General features: G+C 31.1%; 2 protein-coding genes across 2 annotated transcripts; both read right to left on the bottom strand.

Moving 5' to 3' along the window:
- Positions 1 to 11,470: 11,470 nt before the first annotated feature.
- On the bottom strand, positions 11,471 to 13,637 carry LOC105630405 (NAD(P)-linked oxidoreductase superfamily protein). The gene is made up of 2 exons (XM_012212207.4): positions 12,958 to 13,637; positions 11,471 to 11,962 (listed from the first exon to the last, which is right to left on the bottom strand). Exon 1 carries the CDS (start codon positions 13,573 to 13,575, stop codon positions 12,985 to 12,987), a length of 591 nt encoding a protein of 196 aa, XP_012067597.1. The 5' UTR covers positions 13,576 to 13,637; the 3' UTR covers positions 11,471 to 11,962; positions 12,958 to 12,984.
- A 3,428-nt stretch (positions 13,638 to 17,065) lies between these two features.
- Positions 17,066 to 19,113, bottom strand: LOC105630406 (homeobox-leucine zipper protein ATHB-13). Its single transcript, XM_012212208.4, has 3 exons — positions 18,802 to 19,113; positions 18,132 to 18,514; positions 17,066 to 17,490 (listed from the first exon to the last, which is right to left on the bottom strand). The coding sequence occupies exons 1-3, from the start codon at positions 18,926 to 18,928 to the stop codon at positions 17,125 to 17,127; spliced, it is 876 nt and encodes a 291-aa protein (XP_012067598.1). The 5' UTR covers positions 18,929 to 19,113; the 3' UTR covers positions 17,066 to 17,124.
- Between the last annotated feature and the right edge of the window lie 7,778 nt (positions 19,114 to 26,891).

Raw genomic sequence — 26,891 nt, 5'->3', positions numbered from 1 at the left:
ACTTCATAGTCTTTGAAACCTATGAAGTAGTAGAAGGTATTTATAGTAAACAATGTACATAATGTGTTGTTGTGCCCAATGAACATAACCAAACGGTTTTACCTACCAAAATGCTATTCCACGTGGACGAGACAGGTTTTTGACACGTGGGTGGATATAGAAAAGAGAAATAGCCAAATGGGTAATGCTGTGTTGTATGTGTAGTGTCTTTTAAAATCTGGCAATGGTGGATCCTACCAAGACTGATATATATATATATATATATATATATATATATTATAAATTACCAAGTCTTTTTCTTGACAATGAAATCTCCCGCCAAAAAAAAAAAAGCAGTGTTAGTATTATTTGATTTATAAAAATCAAAATAGAATGTGTAAATTTTTTTATTACAAATAATAATAATTATATTAAATATTATAAATGAAATTCGAATTGCCATGATGGAAGAAAAATGGAATCTAATACCTTTTAAATCTCATTTACTTTGTACTGAAATTGAAATATAGATAAGAATGGAATATGAAACCTTTTAAATTTCATTATCTCATATTGAAATAACAAAAAAAAAAAAAAAAAAGGGATAGAGAATAGTACTAAAATAGACAGGTACACAATTACAAAGACAGTGGCTTTTTTGGAGAGGGAATCTTATAGTAAGAAAAATGCTGTTCATGTAAAAGTGGAGAAATGGCTAAGAAAGGGCAGCGAATGGGGTCGGTGGCTATTTGTCCCACACGCAGTCATCAAAGGACCAGAAAAACCTAAAAAAGACCGACCCAGTGGAACCCTATGTAAAAGCTTCATTTCATTATAAATATCTATATCTCTCTCTACAGCTATCTTTTAAAAAACTTTCAAATAAAACCCTAATTTTCAAAAAAGAAAAAGAAAAAGAAAAAGGAAAATAGCCTCTCATCTTCCTCTTCCTCCTCCTGCTGCTGCTCCTCCTCCTATTATGCCTTAATTTTGTCATATTTCGGCTTTGAATTATGGTGAACGTACGTTGATATTAGGTCATTTTCTTTTGTCTTGGCTTGATCCTATATGTATATAGCCACTACTAGCAACCACTTTTTTCTGTTTACGTTTTCTTAGTTATATATATATATATAAGATTTTCTAATCTTTGACAAATGGGACGTGAAAATCATTAGAAACGCGTTTGGCTAGGGTCCCATTCCATGTTTATTTTTTGGGTGCTGCGACAAATTTAAATGAGAATGGAGATTATATGCATTATCGTTATGTTGGAGACAATGTATATATGGGTTTTTGGAGAGGGAGAAAAAGAGAAGTGATGGCTATGGTTATGGTTATGCCTAGTAGTACTGATGTTTCTACTGTGACTCAAAAAGTTGGAGATGGAAGAACTCTTGAGAGCGTTTTGATCACATGAGTGAGGCACATTGATTTGACTAAAATGATAACAGAGAAATAAAATAACTCAGATAGGAGGAAACTTTTATTATTATGAGAGGTTTCAAGATTTTGCCTATCCAAACCCACAACATAAGGGGTCCTCAGCTAACAAAGAAGAGACTGCCTCGTGTGCTTAATAAATGTATTTTGATAGTTTAATCTTACATATCTATCCGTAATTAATTAATTCAATCCATCTGTATCAGTGAAATTATGAAAAATGAAAAAAGAGAATAGCCTTTCTTTTCTTTTTCACTTTGATTAATCTAACTTCAGAAACCTATTATTAATTAATTAAGCCATTCTAATCATTTAGTTTATGTTTGATTGTGATAGTTTTGAGAGGGAGCTGGAAACTAATTAATAATTTTTTTATATGTTGAAAAAATATTTTAAAAAAGGTAAAAACGTTAACCTTTTACATTAGGAGACTCATATTCGATCATTATATCATTAGTCTATATTAATTAAAATTAATTTGATGCATAATTTTTTCATTATGAGACATATATAATTAATTTGATTATTCACCTAAGATTAATTAATTTCTACTAATCAACTATTTGGCATAATTAAGATAATATTCTATTGTCAATTGGTGCAAAAAGCTAGCAAGAACAGTAGTATTGTGGCCACCAAAACCATGCAATATTATTAGATGGATGACCATTAGCAATAATGAATGAAAAATCTTTAAAAAAAAAATACAAAGGTATGATTTTGTTAGTGGAGCTTTGGCATAGAGAGGCCCAAGTTCCCAAAGAGATTGATATTTGATTAGATGGGGTGGGGCTTAATGCATCATCATACCAAGCAAAGAGCGGCCAACTCACCAATCACATCATGCCAAGTGTCTCTTCTCTCTCGACCTTTATTTTCTTTTAAAAAATAATAAATTAAATAAAATTAACACGTGGGCCTTTTTAGGCTCCCATTCTCAACTAAAAGGAAAAGGGAATGATGAGGTACTAAATTTTCAATGAGCTTATCATAACTTTGGTCTAAGATTGGACTGCATAAACGGGGCTCTAGGCCATTCTATGCTCTCTTTCTCTTATATAGCTTATTAATAAGTTTTTTTTTTTTTTTTTTAACAAACCGTCTGTTGATCAGGGATGAAGCGCTGGATCACCTAAGCAATATTCAGATTTTGAATTCAAACATTTTGAATTCTAACATTGTGAATTAATAAAATTAAATTGGAAGAGTCACTCCTATTTTATGTCTCTCAAAAATCTAAGTTTGAGTCAATAGACTATGCGAGATACCGGTGATTTAATAAAAAAAATTTTTCTTTAACCTGTAATTTGGCTCCGTTTAATTAGTAATCTTGAAAATTATTACTCTTTGTTTTTAAATCATCTTTAAATGATGGTGTTTTATTATGATATTGTACAATTCATATTAAACTCCTATGAGTGTGACCAAAATAATTAATGAAGTACCACTATCAACTCTACTTTTAATAGCTTTTCTAATATTAATGAGTTTATCAACAAATTAAATATAAAATTACAGATTTATGCACATCCTAATCTAACCATGGAATATTTGAATTTAAATGTATTTACATATATTATCTTTCTAAATGAACTTTATTTGTGAAATTGAGGGATTGAAACCTAGAGTCTGACTCTTAAAATAATTTTATCTGAATATTATTTCTAACTCGAGCGTGGAGACACGTGTGTGTATATATGTATGTATATATAATTTTATTTTCAAGCATTAAAAAAGTATAAAATATAAAAAAGTAGTAATTTTTTTATGTTTCCAAAAATAAAAAAAACTAAAGATTGAATTGGTAAATATATATATAAATATATAGCACCTAATTAATTAAGAATTCAATTTGAGTAAGTAATCTAAGTCTTCTTTTGGCCCTTTTTTGGGTGAAAAAGTTGTGTTTTTGATAGGAATTTCAATTGCCTTGTTAATGTAAAGGGCCCATGATAGGAACCCTTTAATCTCTAACTTTCAAAGAGCCAAAGGAGAGAATATAAAGAAAAGAAAAAAAGAAAAAGAGTGTAGAAAAAGGAAACCCAAAAAAATGTCAAAAAAAAAAAAAAAAAAAAAAGAAAGAAAAAGATTGTCTAGATAGCTATAGAAATTAAATTCTCTTAATCTTTATATTGAACACATTTCATCATTAATTCCTTGTTTGGTAATAAGAAAGTTATATAAAAAATTATCTTTTTTTTTTTTTTTTTTTTTTAGTTGGAGTCCACCATAGGCAAAGGTATATATTCAAACGCAGTTTTCACTATTTTTGGGAAAGTTAAAAACAATTTGTCTGGGACAACTTTATCCGATGAACTGCCTTTTCAATAGAATACAATGTAATTAATCAAAACCTCCTTCTGTGTAAAAAAATTTAATGGCCTAAGTACGTGTTAATTTGTCTTGTTGTTAGTGCATTGTCCCATGATATTCCAATTAATAACTTGTTTAACAACTTTGCCAATTGCTACTTTTCTTTCTAAGGGACCCAATTCCTGATTTGTTTAGGCTCTTCCTAATTATTTTCTTTTTCACTAATGATCAAAAGAAGAATGATAAGAAAGTCGAAAAAGAAGGCTGAAAAAGAGAAAGTGTTTTTACTCTGCAAAATAAAGCTTCATTTGTTCTATAATTAATCAAACCAAAAATCTAAATCAAGACTACAAACTACTTTATACATTTTGTCTTGAGCTTTCCAAACTTTTCGTTTTTCATGTTGATCAATTGCAGTGCCACACCTTTTATTTTTTAAGTAATTACTGTTAGAATGTAGGAGCTATTCTCAACTTGTTCGGCAAAATTAGATATTTTGGTTGCTGTTAATTGTTCTAGTAGTGTTTAATTGTTAGTTGTTTCAATCGCTTTTTTATAAAATATTACAAATTAAATGTTACATTCAACTTTTTATAAAACGTTATGTTATCAAACATTATAAAAACTAGTTGATCAAAATGCTAAAAACTACTTAAAAAATTATTGCCGAACACAACCTTCAAAAGTGCACTCGTTATGATGACTTTAGTAATATTTTTCTAATAAATTTGGAATGCTTCCTAGTACAATTAAATCTCAATTAACAATATTGAAAACTTTTATTTAAAAAAAATAAGAAAAATAAGAAACTAAAATCATTGGCTTTGATTAACAAGTTCTTGCATTAGTTGGAAATTAAAAAAAAAAAAAAAAAAAAACACTACAAGTTGCTATCAAATTCTAATTGAGGTATAATTCACTATAAAAGACCTAGATTATAATTAACCACATAAAGATTTATTCCATCGAGATATTAATTTTTCCTATACAACTAATTTGTTTTTTCTCCTTTTTTTTTTTTTTAAACATAGAATGACAAAGCTTGTTCTTGCTCTACTATAAATTCACGAGATGCAAAAAAAACATATTCCTTGATCCCATGTAAGAAAAAAGAGAAAGAAATAGAGGTGTAAAGGCCCCACGTGTGGAACCAAAATTTGTAGCACATATATATTCTAAACTTTATTTATTTTTCTTTTTAATTTTTATTTAACTTTAAGTGAATGTTGGGCTTCAGTGCTTGGGATTCCTATACTTGTATGTGGGCACCATCTTTTGATATGAGAGCCACCTTTTCAAGGTTGGGGTTTTGGATCTTCACTTCACTCACTTTCTCTCCTTATCTTTTCTACAAAGCACGCTCTTGCTAAAGAGAAAAGCTTTTGGGAATCCTATGCCCCTCTTCATACTTATATTCCTATTTCCCTTTTGTAATCACTAGTTCCCCTTGTTATACTTTCAAAATTAGTCTTGATTTGGAGCTAATTAGCATAGTTAAAAGTGGATTCTCCTTTAATATTTGTATTTAGTAGTTTGTTCTTTTTAATTTTAAACTCGAATTTCATATCTGATTTAGATATCAAACTATACTCGGTAAAACTTAATGAAAAGTAATGTAATGTAATGTAATTAAACATTTCTAATGCATATTGCGCCGAAAATATCTTTGATGATTATTATATTACGTTCTGTTATATCTCACAGAGGTTAGTGTTAAAAATGATGCTTTTAGATTTAGTTGATTTAATTAAAAGGTGTAGAAGTTTTTATATAGCAAAACAATATGATAATGCAAAAACAATACAAGCAGCATTTTGCCTAAATTAAGGGTGGTCAAACATGCCCATTTGACTCAATTATCAGAAAAATACTTATTTGTATTCTATGTTCATTTGAAATGTTCAACTACCTCAAATAATAAATAGTGTTTGCTTTAATAAATTTATTTAAAAATATAAATAAACTTAATTGCTGTTTGTATTTGTTCAAAAGGCAGCATTACATAAAATATAGCATATGAATGAATTAATTTAATTTGAATTGAAGGTCCCATGAAGATATAGTCATTAAGGCAGGGGATCCCCATTTCTTTGTCATGACAAGATAATCCAAAGCCTATGTCCTATTAGACATGCACCTTCCTCCACCTCTCTTCTTTCCCGCCATTGTAGCAATATAGTATGATCTAGATAATATCAATTTAAACAAAAGCATGCTTATAGGCCCACTATGGAGAGATATATGGTGCAATTAGGATTTTGGACTTAAATGGAAAGCAATATTGACTTATTTATAAGGATTTGTTTTTCTTTTAAAGGTGACTCGATAATACAAGGGAACTCTTAGCCATGAGCGTTTTCGAATTCTGGAAACATTTCTATATGTTTGTTTCTTTATATAAATACCATTATCATGTGCAAACTCATGTTTGAAGTATCATTTTTATCTTTCTATTTTCATATTTACTCAATGCAAAATAATGGGTTGGGGTTAAGGCTCAGTGACAAAGCTACTCATTAGGAGAGGGTCAATTTCCCCTCCTGTTTTAAAAAAAATAAAAATTGCTATACATAGTTTAAACCATGATTTTTCCACCATTTTTAAAGCATTCCCATCACTTTGCCCCCCTTTCACTTGTGTGTTATATAGTTTGCTCCCTTTTATTTAGATTTTGGCTTCGTTTCTGGTAGGATTATAAATGAACCAAGCCGAGTCGAGCTTTAGTGAGCTCAGCTCGATAAGGATATACTCGAACTCGAGCTCAGAAATATGATAAAAATAACTAAGCTCGGGCTCGACTCGATAACCATAAACGAGCCGAGCTTGAGCTCAAGTTTGAAATTTATTAATCAATTTATTAATCAAAACAGCGTCGCTTTAATATAGGTTTTAATTGATTTTGTTTTATTGAGCTAGCTCGAGAGCTCAGTTGATAAAGTTGGTTTACAAACTAATGACCCAAGTTCGAGCTTAATAGCTCGGCTCGATAAGTTTATTAAATGAGTTCGAGCGAGCTTTTATCGAGTTTCACCACGAATAACTCCCTAACGTCTTGTCTCGTTTACATCCCTAGATGGGGGTTCTGTACCACAACATAAAGGGTGATGGGTGATACTGTTACATTCAAGTATTGGCAAATGGAAACTATTAAGGTGTACTAAAAAAGAAAATTTTTTGCGGAGGGTAGAGTAATATATAGAGGCCTTTTACAGCAGAGAATCTAGAGTTAAAGTATCATAACATCTGACTGGCAAAAGTGAGATTGAGGATAATTTTACATTCTGGCAACTAAAATTTGTCTATCTCTTTACTCATCTTTCAATAAAGATGTGTTTATAGAATACCTCACATTCTCACCTAACTTAGCAGAACAACTCAGTCCCAGTCCTTCTCTCTGCTCTGCCAGGGGAAAAAAGAAAATATTAACCTTGACTTGACACCACCATTTCCACCACCACTGCCACCTCCTCCTCTCTGCTTTTTCTAATTAATTATATTAAAAAAATAATAATAAGAAACTGAAAAAGAAAAGAATTGATGAACATGGGTCAAAAGATGAGAGTTGGTAACCCCAGTTTCAGTTTCTTTATATGAGTTGTTTAGGTTGGTCCATTTTTTCTCCTTTTCTTTCTTTATATTTTTACACTGCCCAAGTTTTGGATATTATGACATTTGATTAGCAAAGTATTCTGGGACATAGAGAATGTGTCAGTATTCTGTATCTGTACGTACCTGTAGTCAGTACTTATACTCTGTATGTGACATTATTTTTTATTTGTAATTTTTCCTTCTTGTAGCTCTTTTGCCTCTAATATACATTCCTACTTTTGTCGCATCCGCCATAGTTGATTTTACGTTTTATGCTCACATAAAGAAAGATTATTTTGTTATTAAATAATATCGGTAATTTTAATATAATCTACCTCCGTTGCTCTAAGTTTGGTTCCATCGATTTTACTAACTGATAGGTAACAATTGATGACCGATTGTGATTAACCGATTATTATTGATATTTGATAAAATTTTAGTAATGGTTGCCGCTAAAATATAGAATGACTACTAAAGATATAATTTAATGTATTATATAAATAAAAATATTAATTTGAAACAAATAATTTTATTATCAATTATTTTTATGAGATTAATGAATGTAAAATAATATGAATGCGAATCAGCTACCAATTGATTCAAAAAAAACTCCAAAACAATTGATTGAATCCGCAGCGACACCTACAACATAGCTGTAGATACAAATCAGTTGTCAGCTACACGAATCAACTCGATCTATCGTTCTCTACCAATTTTTGCACCACAGTATCATGTTCCCATGTTATTATCATGTCCCAGCTCATTGGGCAGAAAAATATAAAAAAATAATTAAAAAAACAAAAGGTATTAACTATAAAGAAACTTCTATGAAGGTCTCCTTATCAAATATTTCTGACCCCACTATTGCAAAATCCATACACATCACAGTACTTTCCATCCCAATACTAGAAAATTTGAATTGCATTACAATCGTTGCAGTTGCAGTGCAGATGCACGCTACAAACAAAGAAATCGATGAAACTTCTCCAACAAGAGAAACTTATAGCTGTTTTTAGTATCATTACCTCCTTTTTTGGTTTTTAACCTTTTTTCACATTTTTCTTGTCAGCTTCATTCCAATCCTTAAGTTCCATAACCTTATATATCATTGAAGCAGCTAGGTACTCTGATTGCTCTTAATTGGTTCCTTTTTTTTTTATTATTTCTTTCTTTTTTAACTGAAGTTTATGGCTCTGTTAAATGAATGATTCCCTTTCAAAGATTACTGAGACCCTATATAGCACTCAATGGCACAACTAAGGCTGGGACTGAGAGTTTATGTTGGTTTAGCACTGTTTCTTTCTGCAAAATACAAGTACTTAATTGAAACTTTTTAATATAAAAATTTCTGATTTGGCTCCTAGGTTATAACTGCGATGGAGCCAAGTGTTCTGTAACCCCATGCGTCATATTTGTAATCATACTGTCTCGAACCCTCTTGATCATGGAGTTCTTTCTTCTCCATAGTTGGAGAGATTTTTTATTTTTATTTTTAAAGAAAAACAGTGGACCCAAGAACTTAATCGATTACTTCTCCCCAGAGAGAGGTCAGAGATCGCTAGCTAGATGCAACCTGCAAGTATAATCTAATTACTCTAATTGTGCTTAATGCTTAAAAGATATATTAAGCTATTAATTAAAAACACTTCTGCTTTTGCATCTAACCCGTCCCATTCACGGTCGATTACAAAGTTCAAGGTCATCGACCAGTCTACTTGTATCTAGGCCTGCCCAATATATATTTACACCCAATTAAAGATTATTGCACTTCTACCTAACTTGGAACGTCAGAAATGAAAGTTATCACTTCCGAATCTTTTCTTTTGACTATAAAAGTTTTTATTAGTTCGATGTTTTAAGAAAAGACTATCCATTTTGTATAAATCATAATGTTATTATAATCCGTTGTAAATAATATATTTTTGTGGTTGAGACTTGACCAGATTAGAAGTTGAAAAATCTTTTTTTTTTTCTCAATGATTAAAGGTTTTTTCAGACCGATTAATCATGCATGCATGTCAATTAAGGTTAAAATCTTATTTCTAAATACTTTGAAAATATTGGCTTTAAAAATTGAATATCAATCAATAACCTGATAAAGAAATCTATTTTAGTGGTCGAGACTTGACGAGATTAGAAGTTGAAAAATCTTTCTTTTTTTTTCCTCAATGATTAAAGATATTTTCAGACTGATTAACCATGCATGCATGACAATTAAGGTTAAAATCTTATTCCTAAATACTCTGAAATATTGGCTTTAAAAATTGAATCTCAATCAATAACCTGATAAAGAAAACTCTGTTGCCAATCGAGTCAATCGAAAACGAAATATCTATAAGCTCATGATCAGAGTTGGTTGAAAAGGTAGATTTACATATGCCTAACAGGCTAATACAAACAATGAAAGCTTAGACTTTCCTTGACAAACAACATATAATACAAGTTGAAGGTTGTTTATGGACCACAGCAGAGGCCCAAAAAGTCAAAGAAGACATGATACACCGCATGCCGAGTGAGGATATTTAATCTATTAATAATATCCTAATTGATTATCTTTGATAAAGATTGACAATTAGTCATTGACCCTACAAAATATTGAAATCTTGCATGGCCTAGCCCAGCCCTGCCTGTTGCTCGCAGAAGGTATTGGTGTTGATGCGAAAGTATCCTTATATTACTTCTTCGTTTGCTCCTCCGGGGAACACAGCATATGCGTGTGGGTTCCAGCCGCAATGAATAGTGTCGTTTGACGTTCGTACAGCCCACTGTTAGTTTTGTTAAATGTTTGGTCTTTTCTTCAGGGAACATAAAAATAATGTCGTTTCTACTAAACACTGCTCGTTTTGTTGTTTTCATTTTTAGAGAACACGCGGTCGCTGAATGACCACTCAAATCTTCCCATTGTCAAAGAAACGATGTCGTTCGTCGCCTTCACCCACCATTTGAAATTTTAACCAAAAGAACTGTGCAAAGTATGGACATTGGACACTACTCATAAAGTGCAAAATTCAAATAATCGAGAACAGAAAACAACCCTTTAGTTGAATTATTATAAAAGGAATAAATAGAAGAATTAGCAATGTAAATAAACAAATAATGAAAATCAGTTCCACTCGTAGAAAGGAAATGACTTCTTGTATCTTTACCTTCCTTTGACCAATGGATTATTTATTCGAATGCGAATAATGGAAGATTAATATTATTTTTGAAATTTTAAAGGAGGAAAGGTGCTGTCAATGGTTCACGAGGAACGGTGTACGACCTCAAGTTCATGGCAACTGCATGTCGTTTGAAACGAATGGATATTTGTTAGACTCAATAATTCAAAGAGTGTATCTTCTGACATAAGGTAATTTGTGAGTCAACATTATGGGACATGGTTGTTCCTTTCTCGTAGATCAGATTTGCAACCAGATTTAATCGGTATGCCCAACTAGCTAGCTAACATCCAGTCCTACCAGTTAAGACTTAGCTAAGCTGGTGCTTTTGTTTTGGACATAACGCAACGTCAACAACTGAACATTATTTAAAGAAGAATGGTTCTTCAACACACAGACAAGCAAGAGAGGGCTGCATACCTAACACATTTCCATAAATTATTTAGGCCAAACATCTTCCTTTTCGAGTTATAATAATTCAGTCTCATGAATCACAACTAAACAACAAAAACACCTTTTCCGCTTTGAGTTTTTTTGGATAAACAAATTAAAAAAAAAAAACTCCTAAATATGTTTCATATGGTACACAAACACTTCAAATTTGGTAAATATAAGTGCTAATAATTTTTAATATGTCCAATGAAGATTCTTCTCAAAAAAAGATGTTGATTCGCGTTTATTCAATAACATTTACAAGCCGAACCGAGTTCGAGTTTAATTTTTTAAACTCCAACTTGAGTTTTATGCACATAACAATTAATTAAAGCTAAATTTCAAAATTGAATAAGATTTTTAATGATTATTAAATTTTGCGAATTGCAATAGCAATATTACTCCTACTCCGTTTTATATGTTTATTTATTAATAAAATATCTAATTAAATGAATTGGGTACCCAACACCTTTCTCCATTAAATCATGATTAAGAGAATGATCATAGTTCAGATTTGGATTAAACTTTACAATATCCATATCCAATCCGGCAAAAAAAAAAAAAATCCATTGGCCTCCACCTCAAATTAGATCAGTTTATCCGGTTCAAATTCAGATCGGTTGGGGTCTAGTTAATATACATAAAATATCACTAAAAAAATCCTACTTATTATATAAAAAATAGAAAATTAATTAGATTGGATTCGGATTAGCTCGTAGATCAGTAGATATCAATACTCGCCCCCATTTATAAATGGACTGAAAGCTATCTGTTAGATTCGGGTCGGGTCGGATCCTGTTGAAAAATGAGCATTTTACGGTACACATGCTCAACGCCTAAGACATTCCACATCCGTGTGGAAGAAAGACCAGACCATTTAAGGATTTTGCCCTTTAAAACTTTCTCATGCACAAAACAGACATCAAGATTCAAGACTTGTAATTTCACTAGTTATCCAGTGACATCAACGAACGACCTATTTTGGGCCATTTCTCCGGGCCTAAAGCCCTTTAAATAAAGTCTTCTCTTCACAAGCTTGTCTGGCGGGCCTGCACAATATTATAGCCCATAAATTACATACAAGTTGTTACAAATGTGGGCAAATCATATCTAGCGATTGGTTGACAAATAGCTCCAAATCTCTCATGTTAATTATCAGGCAAAGGTGAGCTCAAGCTGCAATTTTGTAACTGAAAAAAGATGACTTCCTTATATATAAAATAAATAGACGAACCAAAAGTTCCATAACATAGAATAAGGGTATCTAGTTCTATACTAATCACCAATTCGTAACGTGTTACATATGTTGGAATATATTTCTAATGGATCTAAAAATTTGTATTGGTAGGGCAGAAAATAGCAAACGTAATGCATATATATATATAAATAATAATAATAATGTAATTAATACATATTACTTACCTATTATTGGGATTTGTTCACCGACAATTCTTATTTTACTCTTTTGATCTTAGATTGTAAAGCTCTTCTGTACGAGCTCATTGGTGTTTCTATTATTTTTGTTTTTAAATCAGAGAATCAATCACTAATTAAGAAAACTGTTTTTATATTTGATAGAATAGATTGGGTATGTGCAACGTCTTTCTTGATTGATGTAATTTATTTTGATGCTAGTAATATAATTTATCAACGCATGACTATCTTCCAAAAAGAAAACAAAAAAGAAAAGAAAAGCTCCTTAAACCTATAAGTTGTAGAATATTATTTATTGCAATATACGAATTAAATTGATAAAATTCTAAAAAATAACAAAAAGGGGTTAAAGTTCATGATTTCCACAGTGCAAACAAGCAACCAAACAATTTCAGAAAATAATACCAAAATAACCTTCAATTATCTTCAAAATGGGTGAAATAAACTTGTAATTGCAACATTCAACTAAACTCAAAACAATCTAACCAAGCTATTTTTCGATTATCTTCAAAAAAAGAGTACTATATATATTTTATAAAAAAATATCTATAATTGCAACATTAGTTCAACGAAATTAGCAAAAAAAGAAAAAAAAAAAAGATTTACATACCTTCCAAAAGAAAGAGAAACATAATTCTTAAAACCCTTTAGGTCCACTCTCCTTCAAAACGACAGGCTTTTCAGCCATAGCAAGGCAATATTTGGCAATCTCTCTAAACTTAGGCACACTCCTTAAATCCACTTTAGTCCCATCTTTCAATGTAATTACAACATCACCCCATTCACCTATAAATCTTGGCACTACTTGCACATCCTTTATCACCTTGTAAGAGAAATCGCTCCTATCTTGCCCCGTCAGTCCCGAAATCACCGTCACCCGCAGGTTCGTAAACCTGTATCTTAGATAAAACGCCCTTGAAACTGCCGCTAAAGTTAACGGTAACCAAAGAAGTGTAAAACCCAGAAGCAGATTCGCTAATAGGTCGCCGTAGTGAGCTCCCCCGTCGAAAAAGATGGTTTCTTCGCTGGGTTTTTTTGACGGAGTTGTTGTGCCGGTGATGGGTTTATTTGCTGGAGAGGAGACGTGAAGTTTGGTGATTGGTCTGTGAACTTTGGAACGGAAAGTGGGGAAAGGGACTTTAGAGGAGATAAATAGAGATTGGTGTGTAATGGATGGCGTTCCGGTGGCTGTGGTGGCGGCGGTAGGTGACAGGAGACGAGAGGCCATGCTGATTATTATCCGTTTTGAGAACAGGGAGGGAAATGGGTGATGGTCAGCGAAGCTGAAAAGTAAGCTTTTGTGACTATGGAGAATTCGGCGTTTCTATTGGCTGACGAGAAATATGTGGGAGCCACAAAGGTTGTAATCAATGGCTTATTAGTATCCACGTGGCATTACCGTGGATCACTATTTTGTTTGGGCTATGGACTGGGCTAAGCCGAAAGCAGAAGATCTGGGTCAATTTCTGTTTATGAACAAACCCAAAAGAATAGATGGGCCATGGTTTGGTTCATGTTTTAGCGTATAATTTTCACCGAGGCTAAAATCAAAATAATAAAAATATATTTAAATATGAATATTTTATTGATCAAGAAGGTCATGATGATCTGGATCTAAAGTTGAGAGACTCATTTTGTTTTGGTCTTTGGTTTCCTAGTTCTAACATTTTTTTTTTTTTTAAACCACCGGTGTCCTCCTAATTCTAACTTTTAGTATGTCTATTTCACTAATTTTTTGAATTTTTGAGGTTAACATCTAGCTTTATTCAATTTGTGTACACACAAAATAGGATATAACTTGGTTTTGATGATTATATATATAATAATTGTGGATTGAAGACTCTTGGGAGGCTAAATTTTTAGTGTCATGCATATGAGTAGAACTTGTATTAAACATATTATCATTTTTTTGGTACATTTTAATATAATTATTACTTGTTATTTTCAAAGATATTTCATAATTGCTTTAATTGAATGAGATTTTTGAAAATAAAAAGCGAAAATTAATTTTATTTAGTCAATTACATCCATGACCCTTAGCTTCATTGGATGCTTGAGGTTTTTTCCAACTCATCAAAGCTACACACCAGCGTGGCCCTAAATACATGAGGAACAAATTTGGCATTCTGAAAGTGAGCTCAAAGAATCACCTAAACAAGCATTTATCCATATCATAGATTAAATAAAAAGTTTATCTGCAACTGCAGCTGCAAGATACCTTTCCAAAATCTAGTAAAATTTTTAATTTAATTTAAATAATATATTAACCGTTGACGGAATCTGCCCATATTAATTAAAATTATACGTCAACATGATCTCAAAAATATATATTAAATATATCAAATTCCAATAATACTAACATAATTAATTATTTTTTGGTATTGCTCATCACATGTTAGATGTCGTCTTAATATTTTTTCGGTTCTAATAATAGCAAACATGCTGGGATTTCTCTGATTTTTGGAGGATTAATTAATTAATTAATTATCATAATCCACTAATGAGTGCTCTATTAATTACAACTGCAGCTTAACTAAGAAATTAATTAATCTCCACTATTCACATGGACACTTAACTTGCTCCTCCTTAATTAGATAATTTTAAATTTGGCCACTATGATTTTTTTTATATATATATATATAATTGTAAACTGTATTTTGGCATCTAAACCTGTCATCAAATGCCAAAATTTCCAGCCTTATTTCCAAAGATTAATATCTGAATTCTGAACATCACATGATCCTATAAAGATACTATCAGTATTTGTGCTTGATCTTCGTCTAATTATCTGGGTCTGGGGTCTCATTTTTAAATTATAAGGGATTTGCAGATTTTATGACATGCTTGCTTTTGTTTTTATCCAATTGGGTAATTTGGGTAATGGAATCTAGTTAATTCTGTTATGACGGTTTGGCGCCAACTAGCCTAAAATCTACCAAAGATATTTTCATTTTGTAATTATTCTATATAATTAGTCATTTAAAATTATGTTCTTTCAGCTAGTAATATTCAATGGATTTTTCTTTTTGTACAGTACTGTAGGAGGTTAGAAATTCAATTCCTGATATATACATTTTTTTAAAATCTATTATTCTCAAAAGGATATATATATATATATATATATATATTATTTTATTTTAGGATGATAAAAAGAATTATTTTGTGTAATTTTATTTCCTTTTTGACTTAAAAATAGAGAAAAAACTAATCAAGATAAAGATAGTTGAAAAGCTTAAGAGACAAAGTGATCTCATGTTGATGGTGATGTATGTAATACAAATGACAAATGAAAGTAACCCTTTCATGCATATTCATGATTATATATATACAAATTGGAAAGGTACAGTAGTGAGTGACTAGTACATTGGATAAGCATTCATGTATACTAATGGGGACCTACACATACCTGACTAATAACATGCATATACCAGCTCTGAATAATTTTACATATGTATGTATCTTTCAAAACAAAGGGTAAATTACAAATTTTACAAACAGTTAAAAGGGTATTAAGTAAAATCTCAGAGGAGGTAATATAAATAATTAACTTCGTTTTTGTCTCTAACACAAAGGGAGAGAGTGTGATGAAGAAGGACTAAGGAGCAGCAGATAGTACAAGTTGTGGAAAAGCAAGGGAAGATCACATTCAAAGAAAGCAGAGATTGTGAAAAGGAAGTTAGTGGGGATATATATATATATATAAGAAAGAGAGAAAGGACTGTGTTGGATGCTAGGGAGTGGGTGACAGTGGGTCACATGCATGATGATGAATGCTTCAATCAAAGAATCCAGAAGAGGGTGTTTGTTGTTGTTCATGTACATATAGAGAGAAAAAGGAAGAAAGAAAGTATTTATATAAATGGTCAGTGCCAAAAGTTGGGGTTACACATAATATTACATTAGCTTTTTGATGCCATTCCCTTCTTTGTCAGCATAACATAGCCAACGTCCCCTTCACGAGAATGACCATTTCCAACTCTTCTTGTTTTCTTCTTCTCTCCCATTTGTTTGTCCTCTTTCTTTCTTGGAATGTGTGCTTGATACTCTCTTTCTTTCTCCTTTCCTTTTTTCACCACATATGTCTCTTTCGTAATATTGATTAATACATTAAAAATTTCTTTATTAATTTTATTAAAATTGGAATTTGAAGTAAATATTAATATTTGGTCACAACCATTTGGTAATTCCTTACCATATAGTACAAAATGATGAGAAGCGTAAAGAAATCATTGCCAAGACTTTGAAGAAAGCACTTGCAAGTAGCAATTTTTTTTTTTTTTTTTCTTTAGTAATACAAACAAAGACATGATTCCAAAGCAAGAAAACTAAAAATAAATATGGGTAAGAAAGAGAGAATCCCCACCATTTTTTTTTTTTTAATTTCACGGCCCATATTAGTGCTAGGCAGCTCCAACCATACACTAGCAAAATAAAATTTCGCTTGGATTCCAGAAAAATCCAACCTAGTAAACAAACATCCATTGATTCATCTCTCTAATGAAAAAACCAATCTAAGCAAAAAGCTTTGTATATAACTCAAAAGACACAGATAAACCCTTTATTCCTCATCATAAAAAGATCTTAATAAGCCCTTTCCCTAACTTCATCCTCCACCCATAGCTGAAATTTCAACTTGATATAATCCTAATTTATACACCAACCCTAATTAAGTACCAGGACATGGACTTAATTAATTATAAAAATGATAAAGAACAACGAAGCCAAACTTTGGATAGTGGTGTATAATAATTCCAATATGGTCTGGACAGTCGACATCTTAATTAAAATGTTGTTGCTCGAGCCATGGCCAAAACCCAGTTTGATCATCGATGGCACAGAACATATTGCTAAGGCTTTCTTCTTTAACCATGTGGTCAATCTTGTTATGGCATTGGACATGATGATCAGGCCTTGAAGAGCTGTTGGTATGGAAAAGTTGTGCCACACCTGTTGGCCTCATCGATGTAGGTGGAAAACGAGGTCTACTTGTTGGATGATTTGATAATGGACTGTCAATTGCTGGTGTTCTTGAAATATCTAACTTGATATCAGAGCTATTTTCACTTCTGTTACTGCAAGAACCTTCAGTTTCTTTATTCAGGTTAATTGACTCAGTTGGTTCCCTGCTTTTCAGCGCCAATATCTGCACCCATCAATTAACCCATCAGGATTTACTCTTATTTTTATGTGCGCGTACAAGAATAATTTATAATTAAACGTTTGTTATATTGTCCTTTTTCTGAAAAAAAGAAAGAAAGCAAGAAAGAGGAAATGGAAATCTATTATTCAGAATCATCATGACCCTTACTTTCAGACTATGAAGGATCAATCAATCAATTAAAAAGGTTTTCTTTTTCTTTCTTTCTTTTTTTTTTTTTTTTTTTTTTTTTTTTTTTTTGATCAATTTATTGGTTTGGTTTGAAGCAACCTCTCCAAAAGTTGCACTAATGATAAGAAAAGAAACTTTGCTAAAAAGCCATGATTGGTTCGAGAAGTTAACAGAAATAAAGGTTACAAAAAATCATTACAGAAGAAAAAGTCAAAAAGGAAAATATCATAAAGATGATTATCATCTCCAATTATATATCTTTGTGGTTCCATGCAAAATCTATCAATAAAAGGGATATCTAATGTAGAGAGAAAAAGAAAAAATCGGAAGGCAAAAATTTTAATTAAGCAAATTAAATATAATTATAATTTTAAATATGTATTTTATCCTGCTTGGCTGATCAAGGATAGAAAAAACAATTAAATATATTTATATTAAGACTACTTAAAACTAACCTCTGCATGAAGCTTCTGGTTCTGGGCTTGAAGTGCATCATTATCAGCTTTAATAGCTTCAAATTGTCTTTTAAGAAGATCATAGTCTTTTTCTAGTTGCTTGGTCTTCCATCTAGCTCTTCTGTTTTGAAACCATATAGCAATTTGTCTTGGTTGCAGACCAAGAGCTCTAGCCAGCTGCATTTTTCTTTCAGGTTCAAGTTTATTACCCAATTCAAAGTTTTTCTCAAGTGTCTTTACTTGTTCCATATTAAGCCTTCTTTTCTTCTCTCCTGCCTGTGATCCATCATCAGACAACTCATCTTCTACATTAGCTTCTTCATGACATGATGCATCTATTCCTGAAAATGACATTGACCTCTTCCCTAAAAATGATGCCACCCCTACACCCAAAAAACATAATCAATTAAAATAGTAGAAAATTAAAGGAACTGTGTAACATTTTAGAACCGAACGCGCTTTGCCTCAGTTGGATTCAATTGTCTCTGCAAAGCTTCTAGTTTGAACTCAGATGGGCTTGGCACAATACAGTAATACTGAAGTTGTCTCTTTATAATTGAGAGACTGCTGGTTCCAACCCAGTGGAGCATATTTAACCCAAAAAATAAAAATAAAACAAAACAAAAAAAAAACTTAAAAAAGCTGTTTAGAGAGAGGGAGAGAGTAATACCATGGAAGTCTTGAGGTGTGCATGACGGAAGAATTGGATTGAGAGAAGTGGAATTTTGATGATCTTCTTCATGAGGAGTTTGAAGCATAAAATTTGCTGGGAAGAAAGCCATCCCATTGCAAGTCATGACCTAATAGTTAAGCTATGCTTGTGATACCAATCTTAAAAACTATGGCGATGATTATGATGATGCTGTTAATCTGGCTGTCATATTGGAAGACAGACAGAAAGAAAAGATGCAGTGCAGATGCTCAGATAGGCAGAGCTTAGTACAGGAGGAGGAGGAAAAAAGAAAAAGGAAAAGAAAAGAAGGAAGACTTGATCTGTTGATATCAGAGAATTCCAAAAAGATTAAGCCTTTGCCAAAATAAAAGGAAAAAAAGAAAAGAAAATTTCTAAATGGGAGAATATGCAAAAATTTGGTTTGATGAATATAGCTTATATACCTTATCAGTTCCTATGATGGTTATTTCTCCTTTATAGTTAATATTTTCAGAGGAAGAGAAGAGGATGGGAGAGAGAGTGAGAGAGAGAGAGAGAGAGAGAGAGAGAGAGGTGTATGATGATAATTCTATAGTGCCACTTCTCTTTATATGAAGAAGGGAAATTATTATTTTTTTATGTGTTATTTACTGTTAAAGAAAAGAAAAGAAATATTCCACTCTCTTTGGCAAGAAAACTGTAAATGGGGTGATTCTCCTTGGAAGTTGTTTTGAAAAAAAAAAAAAAACAAACCCTTTGTTTTTATTTTTCAAAAAATATTCCATTTTTTAAAAATTAAATGTGACAGTGATATCTTCCCCATAAAAAGGTAAAGAAAGTGATGACTATGATATGTGAAATGAAAAGGCAACTTGCTGATCCATGTTAATTATTTGTAATTCTAAGAAAAATTAAATTAAATTTTCATGGGAATGCTTCTAAATTACCTATCAATTAATATTATAATCTCAGTCATTTTCCTTTGTATAATATTAATCTTTCTTTACTTCCATACTTAAAGGGGAAAACCAATGTTTTTATTCTTAACAAAGACAGTTGTCTTCAAGTATAAATTTAAAAATAGTAATACAATACATACATATAATTAAGAAGAACCACACTCACCATTACTTCTCAACTAGTTAGCTTCAATATTCCCTTGCATATATTGCTAACTCTAAAGATATATATATATATATATATATATATATATATATATATATATATATATATATATATATAAAAGGAGGGCTTTGATCAGAATTTCTTAATTTAATTAATTATCTATTAAACCCATAAAAAGTGAATTAAATGAAATGGAAAAAGAGAGGGGTCTCTCTCCTCTCCATGCATGATCCCTTTAAACTAGACCCTTCAAATGGGGGTGGGTGTTTTTATAGGAATAGTGAGAGTTTCTTGAAGGAAAGGAGCTTTTTTTTTTTTTCTTCTTCTTTCTTTTGTAGTTACATATATATGAGTGATCTTTTATGTTGTTTTGTTGGTTCAGCGAGGAAAGAGAGAGAGAGAGAGAGAGAGAGAGAGAGAGAGAGGTTACTTGAGGGAAAAGAGAAATGAGTTGGCTGTATCTTAATAGGCTAAAGAAGGATTTGAAGGAAATGGAGAGAAGCAGGAATCTAGGGATGGGTCCAAGAAGAGGGGCAGGGTTTGCTACCTAACCCACCAACAGCTATCGTGGATTAGGACGAAGCTCTTTCCCATGATCCCATCCATATTATCCTTTCATCACTGTTTTTTTTTTTTTTGAGCTCTTTTCTTTTCTAATATTTTCTTTTTCCATTGTATGTGAGTGTGTGCAATGACTTTATTTATATATAATATTATGTGTATTTGAGATTTCTGAGAGTGAAAGATACAACAGATTCTTGAAAACCCCCAACCTATATCCCTGTAGTTATAACCCTACAAGAGCTGGTCTTTTTTGTCTTTCTGGCCCTCCATTCTCTATCCCACTGCCACAGTCTTCCACATTCATCCCCACCTTTCACTCTCTTCTTTCCCATTTTTTTTTTATAATTCTAGAAATTAAATTATTTGTATTATTACTGTAAATATATAGTCTAATATCTGTTCATATAGAATATAAAAAATAAGAATTACACTGTTTAAGTATTTTGATATCAAAAGAGAACAAAATCAATTGTACTATTGATGAATGGACTAATGAGTGGCAATTATGCATACATGAGAATCTTCTATACTCATTCAACTTCCTCAAATTCATCTTTCTTTGGATTTACATTTTAAATTACCTATAGCTCATATTATTTTATTTTATTATTATATTATGCTGTGGTAGACATGCTTCTTCTGTACTATATATATATATATATAGTATATAAGACTCTTCTTCTTCTTCTTCTTCTTTTCTTTTCTTTTCTTTTTTTCTTTAATTTTTTTTTAATATCTATCTTTCAAAACCATGCTTCCATTTGTCCCTCAGTTTCTTTCAATTCCATTACTTTCATATGTCCTCTTTTTTATTCACAAATGTATTGCATTTGCGATACCACTGAGATCGATCAATTAACTTGAAATAAAATTAAACAATATGGTAAATATGGCAACGATCTACATTAATTAATATTTTATTACACGTTGGTGCAAGGTTAAATGTGTCAGTAGATTATATTCCTAGCTAATATAAATTAAAAAAATAATTAAATTAAATAATTTTTAATTATTTAATAATTAGTAGTCAAATATAATGCGATAAATTAATTACTGAATCCTTTTTTTTGCATTCGAAAGTTTACCATTCATGGGGAAAAAAAATCATATACGACCTAAACAGTTAATGGTACTAAATTGATGTAAATATAAAATGTGTATTAATTTTCACCTTTTTCGCCTTAGGAATAATACTAATCTTCTTACCAAATTGTTCTTTTCTAGGCTCGATATTTATTTTTTAATTTTTTCTATCACAAATATTTTGAAACTAATTTTTATATTTTGAGAGATTAAGGGGTCATCTTTTCTATTTTACTGAAATTTTGTTCCACCTTTAACTTATTAATTTAGATAATAATTAAATAAATTTATTTGTCTAAGTTAAATTAGTAAATTGTCAATCATATGTAGTTTGATTGGACTTCCCACGTATTTCTTTTTTCAAATAAAATTAAACTCTGGAGTCCTGATTAACAAGACAAGAAGCAACCTGAAATTGTAAACTGAAATAATCCTTGGAGTCACACACAAAAAGAGTAACTCTGAGTAACAGTGAATGAAACTATTAACCTCGCACCACAATGATCAAATACTATCATCCTTTTTATAGTTCTGGAATCAAGAATCAAAATTTAACAACTTTATTTTATTTTTTCTGTCAAGAAAATTCCAATCTGTCATTGAAAAAAAGTTCAAAAATTTACTGAAGCAGCTTTAACAGGAAACAGGGCCCTATTCTCCCAATCTGTAATTCAGATATAGCTAGTGTCTATATTTACCCATTCTCATGAAAATGCGTGTGGAAAAAATAATTCACGACTCCCATTCCTTGTATTCACAAAAAACATTAAAAAAAAAAAAAAAAAAAAAAAAAAAACCAAGAAACATATGAAATTTACAGTACTGTTACAGTAAATCGCAGTTGAGAATAATTTTTTACCCCTTGTCCTTGCTTGTGCTTGTGAGAAAGAGACATTTAGAAGAAATAAATATGGAGTGATAATACTTGAAGTTAATTGTTTCATCCATCAGACAGAAATAGACTCTTTTGAGGCTAAAATTATTACTTCTACTATATGAGGGTCTAAATAAATAGAAGGAAACATAAAAATTTTTTACTTGGAAATTGCAAATGTAATAAAAATTGAAAGAGGTAAAGATATTCATCAATCAAAGAATGAAGTTGTACAAAATTGCTATATAGAATTGATAGTAGGAATCACAGTTGGTGTAAGATCTTCAGAAACCTCATAGATATATCTAATCAAACCCACTTGGGTTGGGTTCACTATTCCTTTTTCATACTACTACTTCCCCCTTTTTCGTTTTCCCTTTATCATATGTCATAGCAATGGAAAGAAAGGAGACACTTTGGACCCATGAAAAGAATTTAGTATCCAACATACGGTCCCAAATATAGTTAATGTAGCCACAAATTTTTAGATGATGTAATTAGAGAGGTTGGCCTTTTTTTCTTTTTTAGAGTTTCTCCGATTAGTCTTTCATGTGATTGAATGTTAGAAATGAAGGTTGGGATTTTAATATTGGGAAACCAAAACCATCATTCAATTTCTAGGATTCTTTAGAAAATATTCGGAGTGCTCCCACTCATATTCATATATTAAGATTTGCATTTTAGTTATTATAAATTTCACTTTTAGTTCTATCTCGCAAAATTAATTATTTTACTATTGTTTCATTAAACGTTTTTATAATTCATTCTTTTAAACTCTGAACACTAATATAAGTAGTATATTACGAGACGCTATAAATGAATAGATTTGTTTTATTTTTTTCCTCTCTTTGGTGGACAGTTGCTCATTCATGAATGTGTCCAGCAATGTCCCATACAGAGCATCTAATTAGAGGATAGCTAGCCAATGGCTACGTCACATTTCTTCTGTGCATGTACACATTTTTGGGTGGATCACTTTCTTTCGAAGCTATATTAAGATAATTTAACAGATTAAGCAGTGGATTTTGGTGGGTTTAAGGAGAGGAGAGGAGGGCGTGCATGGGAATTGGGAAAGGAAGCAGAAGATTTTAATATATTTGTAAAAGAAAAGAAAAGGAGTCATCAAGAAAAGTGCATATTTCTTGATTGGAAAAATCATTAGCTAACAAGGTTATTCTAATCTACAGCGGGGATGTATCCAAAAGGAATGGGTAGGACCCACTGATCTGAGTATTGGGCTGGGTTGGGGACCCACAAAATACTACTTTAAAATTGGGAACAAGACAAGCCACTCTCGCTCCATCACATGACTTTATTAGTTGGAAGCTGTAGGGTACCCTGTTGGAATGGGTGGATCCATGTTCTTGGCCAGTTTTTATTTTTATTTACTTTTTTTTTTTTAATTTTGGTTTTTTTTTATTATTTCTTTATATTCGTATAAAACTTGTATTTGAAATGAAAATTATAAAAAAAAAGAAGTATATAGAAAAAAGAAAAAAAAAAAAAAAAAAAAGAGAAAGACCCTGAAATGAATCTTCTCCTCCACATGCCCTTATGCTTAGAGGGTGATCAGACTTTCACTGATCCCATGTGCCCTCTCTGGATGACGTCACTCCCTTTCTATCTTAGTTCAATTTTTTTTTTTTTTTTAAATTTATATATATATTGGGGCCAAGGAAATGCATTGATAGTGATTTGTCAACTACTGGATCTGTTATGTTTTTATTATTTAAAATTTTGCTCGTGGTCATGTTTAACTTTTCTCAAAGAAAGATGGCCCATTAATCAGAACCGTTCGTTCAGCATGACATTTCATGGATTGGCTACAACTGGAAATTTTGTTATTTTATTATTGAAAAATGTTATTAATTTTAATATAAATAAAAATAAGGGCATACCATACATTTCATTTAAGTTTGGTGTTACGTTTGGATACCAATTGTACATATATATATCCATACAATTGCACTAATTGTTATTTGGACCTATATGAGACCATCAAATTCGATAGTCAGTGCAGTTATGCATATTGCAGACTATGATGTTTTCAATATTTTTTTCATTTTCCCATCAATTTCAAGTTTGGGTTAAATCAGGATATTTCAATATAGACTAGATTCTTCGAGCCAAGTTGATACAATAGCAGCAAACAGTTTTGATTTGCAGAGTTTGACAAGGTTACAACTTTTCTTTTTTTTTTTTTTTTTTTTTTTTTTTTTTTTTTTTTAATTTGAGTTTAACTAGAAATGTGACATTTTCTCTTAAAAACAAGTCAAAACTTATTTGTCAATAACAATTTCTTTAAGAAATAAAATTATAACTCAATAAGTCGTAAAGCTAATAGATGAAAGATGATATAACAATGATTAAATGTTTGTCGGATAACGATAGAAATAAAAGAGGTTTCAATTGTAATTTTTCTTATATCCCGAAAAATACATACTCTATCTTTCTCAAAATATAAATCGTTTAATATTTTTGCACAAGGATTAATAGAGTAATTAAACCTCTTAGATTATAACAAACTTCGACTAAATTATCCTTCATTGAAAATCAATAGTTGCTTGTAAAATATTTATTGTATTTAATGTAAATAAGGGCAACATTGAAAAACCTCATTTATTATTTTTTGAAATACACAAAACAATTTGTATTGTGAGACAAAATAACAAATCAAAAAAGACTTCTATCTTGAAATAGAGGGAGTTTATAATAGCAGCCACTCAAGAAGACTTCTTTTTTTGTTTCCAAATATGGTTGGTTAACATATTATTTTGAGTTTATTAATATTCTAAAATCAATTAATTTATTGTCTATAAATATGCTACATAACACATTACTATCCTTTTATATATATAAGCAGAACACTTTCATCATTTCAAAATAAAACAATATACTTAGAATTCTGAGCATTATTAATTATTACTATTTAATCCATAAATACAACATGGTGTAAATTGAAGACATTCATATACGTTGAAAACAAAAATTTCCTTAGTAAAAAAAAGCGCACACACACACAAGCACAAGATGAGGGGCATTTGAAAAATTAGAGGTCAGTTATATTTGACCAAAGAGACTAAAAGTAGAAAATAAAGAGAAGCAAAGAAGTAAAGGTGATGGCACCACCACCACCACCACCACCACCATCACCTTTCAAAATGCCTTTACAAGGAAGCGTGCCACTTTTACAGGTGAGTCTCTCCAGAACGAGTAATATTGACTAGCACAACCCAACTAACACCTATTGATAGAGATATTATATCTATTTTTGTTTTCGTTTTGTTTTTCTTATCTAATCCATTTTTTTCCCTGCCTTTGTTCAGTAACAAACAGCATAATTTCTTATATTCAAGAACAGAATCTATTTTCTTTTTACAAAATGTTGAATCCTCACGAACACTTGGATTTTAATACATTATTTCAATGGCTTTTCATCATGTCATGCATGATTTGAACTGAGGTAAGAAATAATTTTTTACCCCTTTTTAAGCAAACACATTGCATGAGAAAAAGCTATGAAAAGCCAAAAGTAAATATGCACGTAATGCGATCTTATCTATTTAAAAGTAATTATTAAATTATTTTAAAATTTTAAACATGGAAATGCATATTCAATGTGCATAGCTACACCACCAAGAAGTCAATATGATTAGCCACTTTTAGTACAGTGTGGAATAGCAGACAGTATGTATGCATTTCTTCGGCCTTTCAGGTTTTCACCCTGCTACCGAGCAGCGCAATGGATTTCTTACAACAATTTCAGATATGTGAAGGACACTTCTCGTTTTATTTTACTTGGGAAGACAATTACACGTGTAGGACTCGCTTTTCAACCACCTTTGAGTTGAGATTTAAACATTTTTACAGTAATAGCTTAAGGTTAACTATACTTACTGATTAAACTTGTTTTAGTTTAATTATTTAAATAAAATTATTTACTCCATATAAGCCATAAAGAAGTACGTCGCAAAAATCCGCTAAGAGAAACCAATAGAGACCTGGAGGAAGATAAACCCCAAAACCATATACACAAGGGCAGGTTCATTTCTTCTAAGGAAATGTATGATTTTGGGGAATATAGTATTAGTAAGTAATCACATAAATGTAGATGCTAATCTTATTCTTATGTCTTTGTCATGTCTTGTCCAGAGTCGATGTAGTAGCATATGCTTGTGTTCCTCTATCCGTATCAGTGTGTCATAACCAATAGCTGGCTAAGGTGGCCCAATTAGCATACCAAGACCGACATTATGAAAATGCCCTAACTACCCAATTTACAAGCGTTAATTCAAAATCAAAATTTAAATAGAATGTGAATCACCTATTTCCAAAATGAACTCAAAAATGAATCACAATTCATTCTGGAATGTCTATCTCAACTTTGCAATTGTAACTTTCTATTAAAAGGGAAAATAAAAAAATAAAAAGTTCAGGCTAAAAAAGATAAGCATAATTGAAA

The sequence above is a fragment of the Jatropha curcas genome, chromosome 5 (assembly GCF_041381405.1).
Source record: "Jatropha curcas cultivar XTBG-Jc1 chromosome 5, XTBG_Jcur_1.0, whole genome shotgun sequence".
In the NCBI taxonomy this organism is placed as follows: domain Eukaryota; kingdom Viridiplantae; phylum Streptophyta; class Magnoliopsida; order Malpighiales; family Euphorbiaceae; genus Jatropha; species Jatropha curcas.
The sequence above is the reverse complement of the archived record's forward strand: the minus strand, read 5'-3'. Positions and strand labels throughout refer to the sequence as shown.

What these genes read in the sequence shown, in the direction of transcription:
- LOC105630405 (XM_012212207.4), bottom strand. Translation starts at nt 13,575, where the DNA reads ATGGCCTCTCGTCTCCTGTCACCTACCGCCGCCACCACAGCCACCGGA.
- LOC105630406 (XM_012212208.4), bottom strand. Translation starts at nt 18,928, where the DNA reads ATGACTTGCAATGGGATGGCTTTCTTCCCAGCAAATTTTATGCTTCAA. An exon ending in CACACCTCAAGACTTCCATG is followed by an intron (nt 18,515 to 18,801) that starts GTATTACTCTCT and finishes TTTTGGGTGTAG; the next exon opens with GGGTGGCATCATTTTTAGGG. An exon ending in ACCAGAAGCTTCATGCAGAG is followed by an intron (nt 17,491 to 18,131) that starts GTTAGTTTTAAG and finishes TGATGGGTGCAG; the next exon opens with ATATTGGCGCTGAAAAGCAG.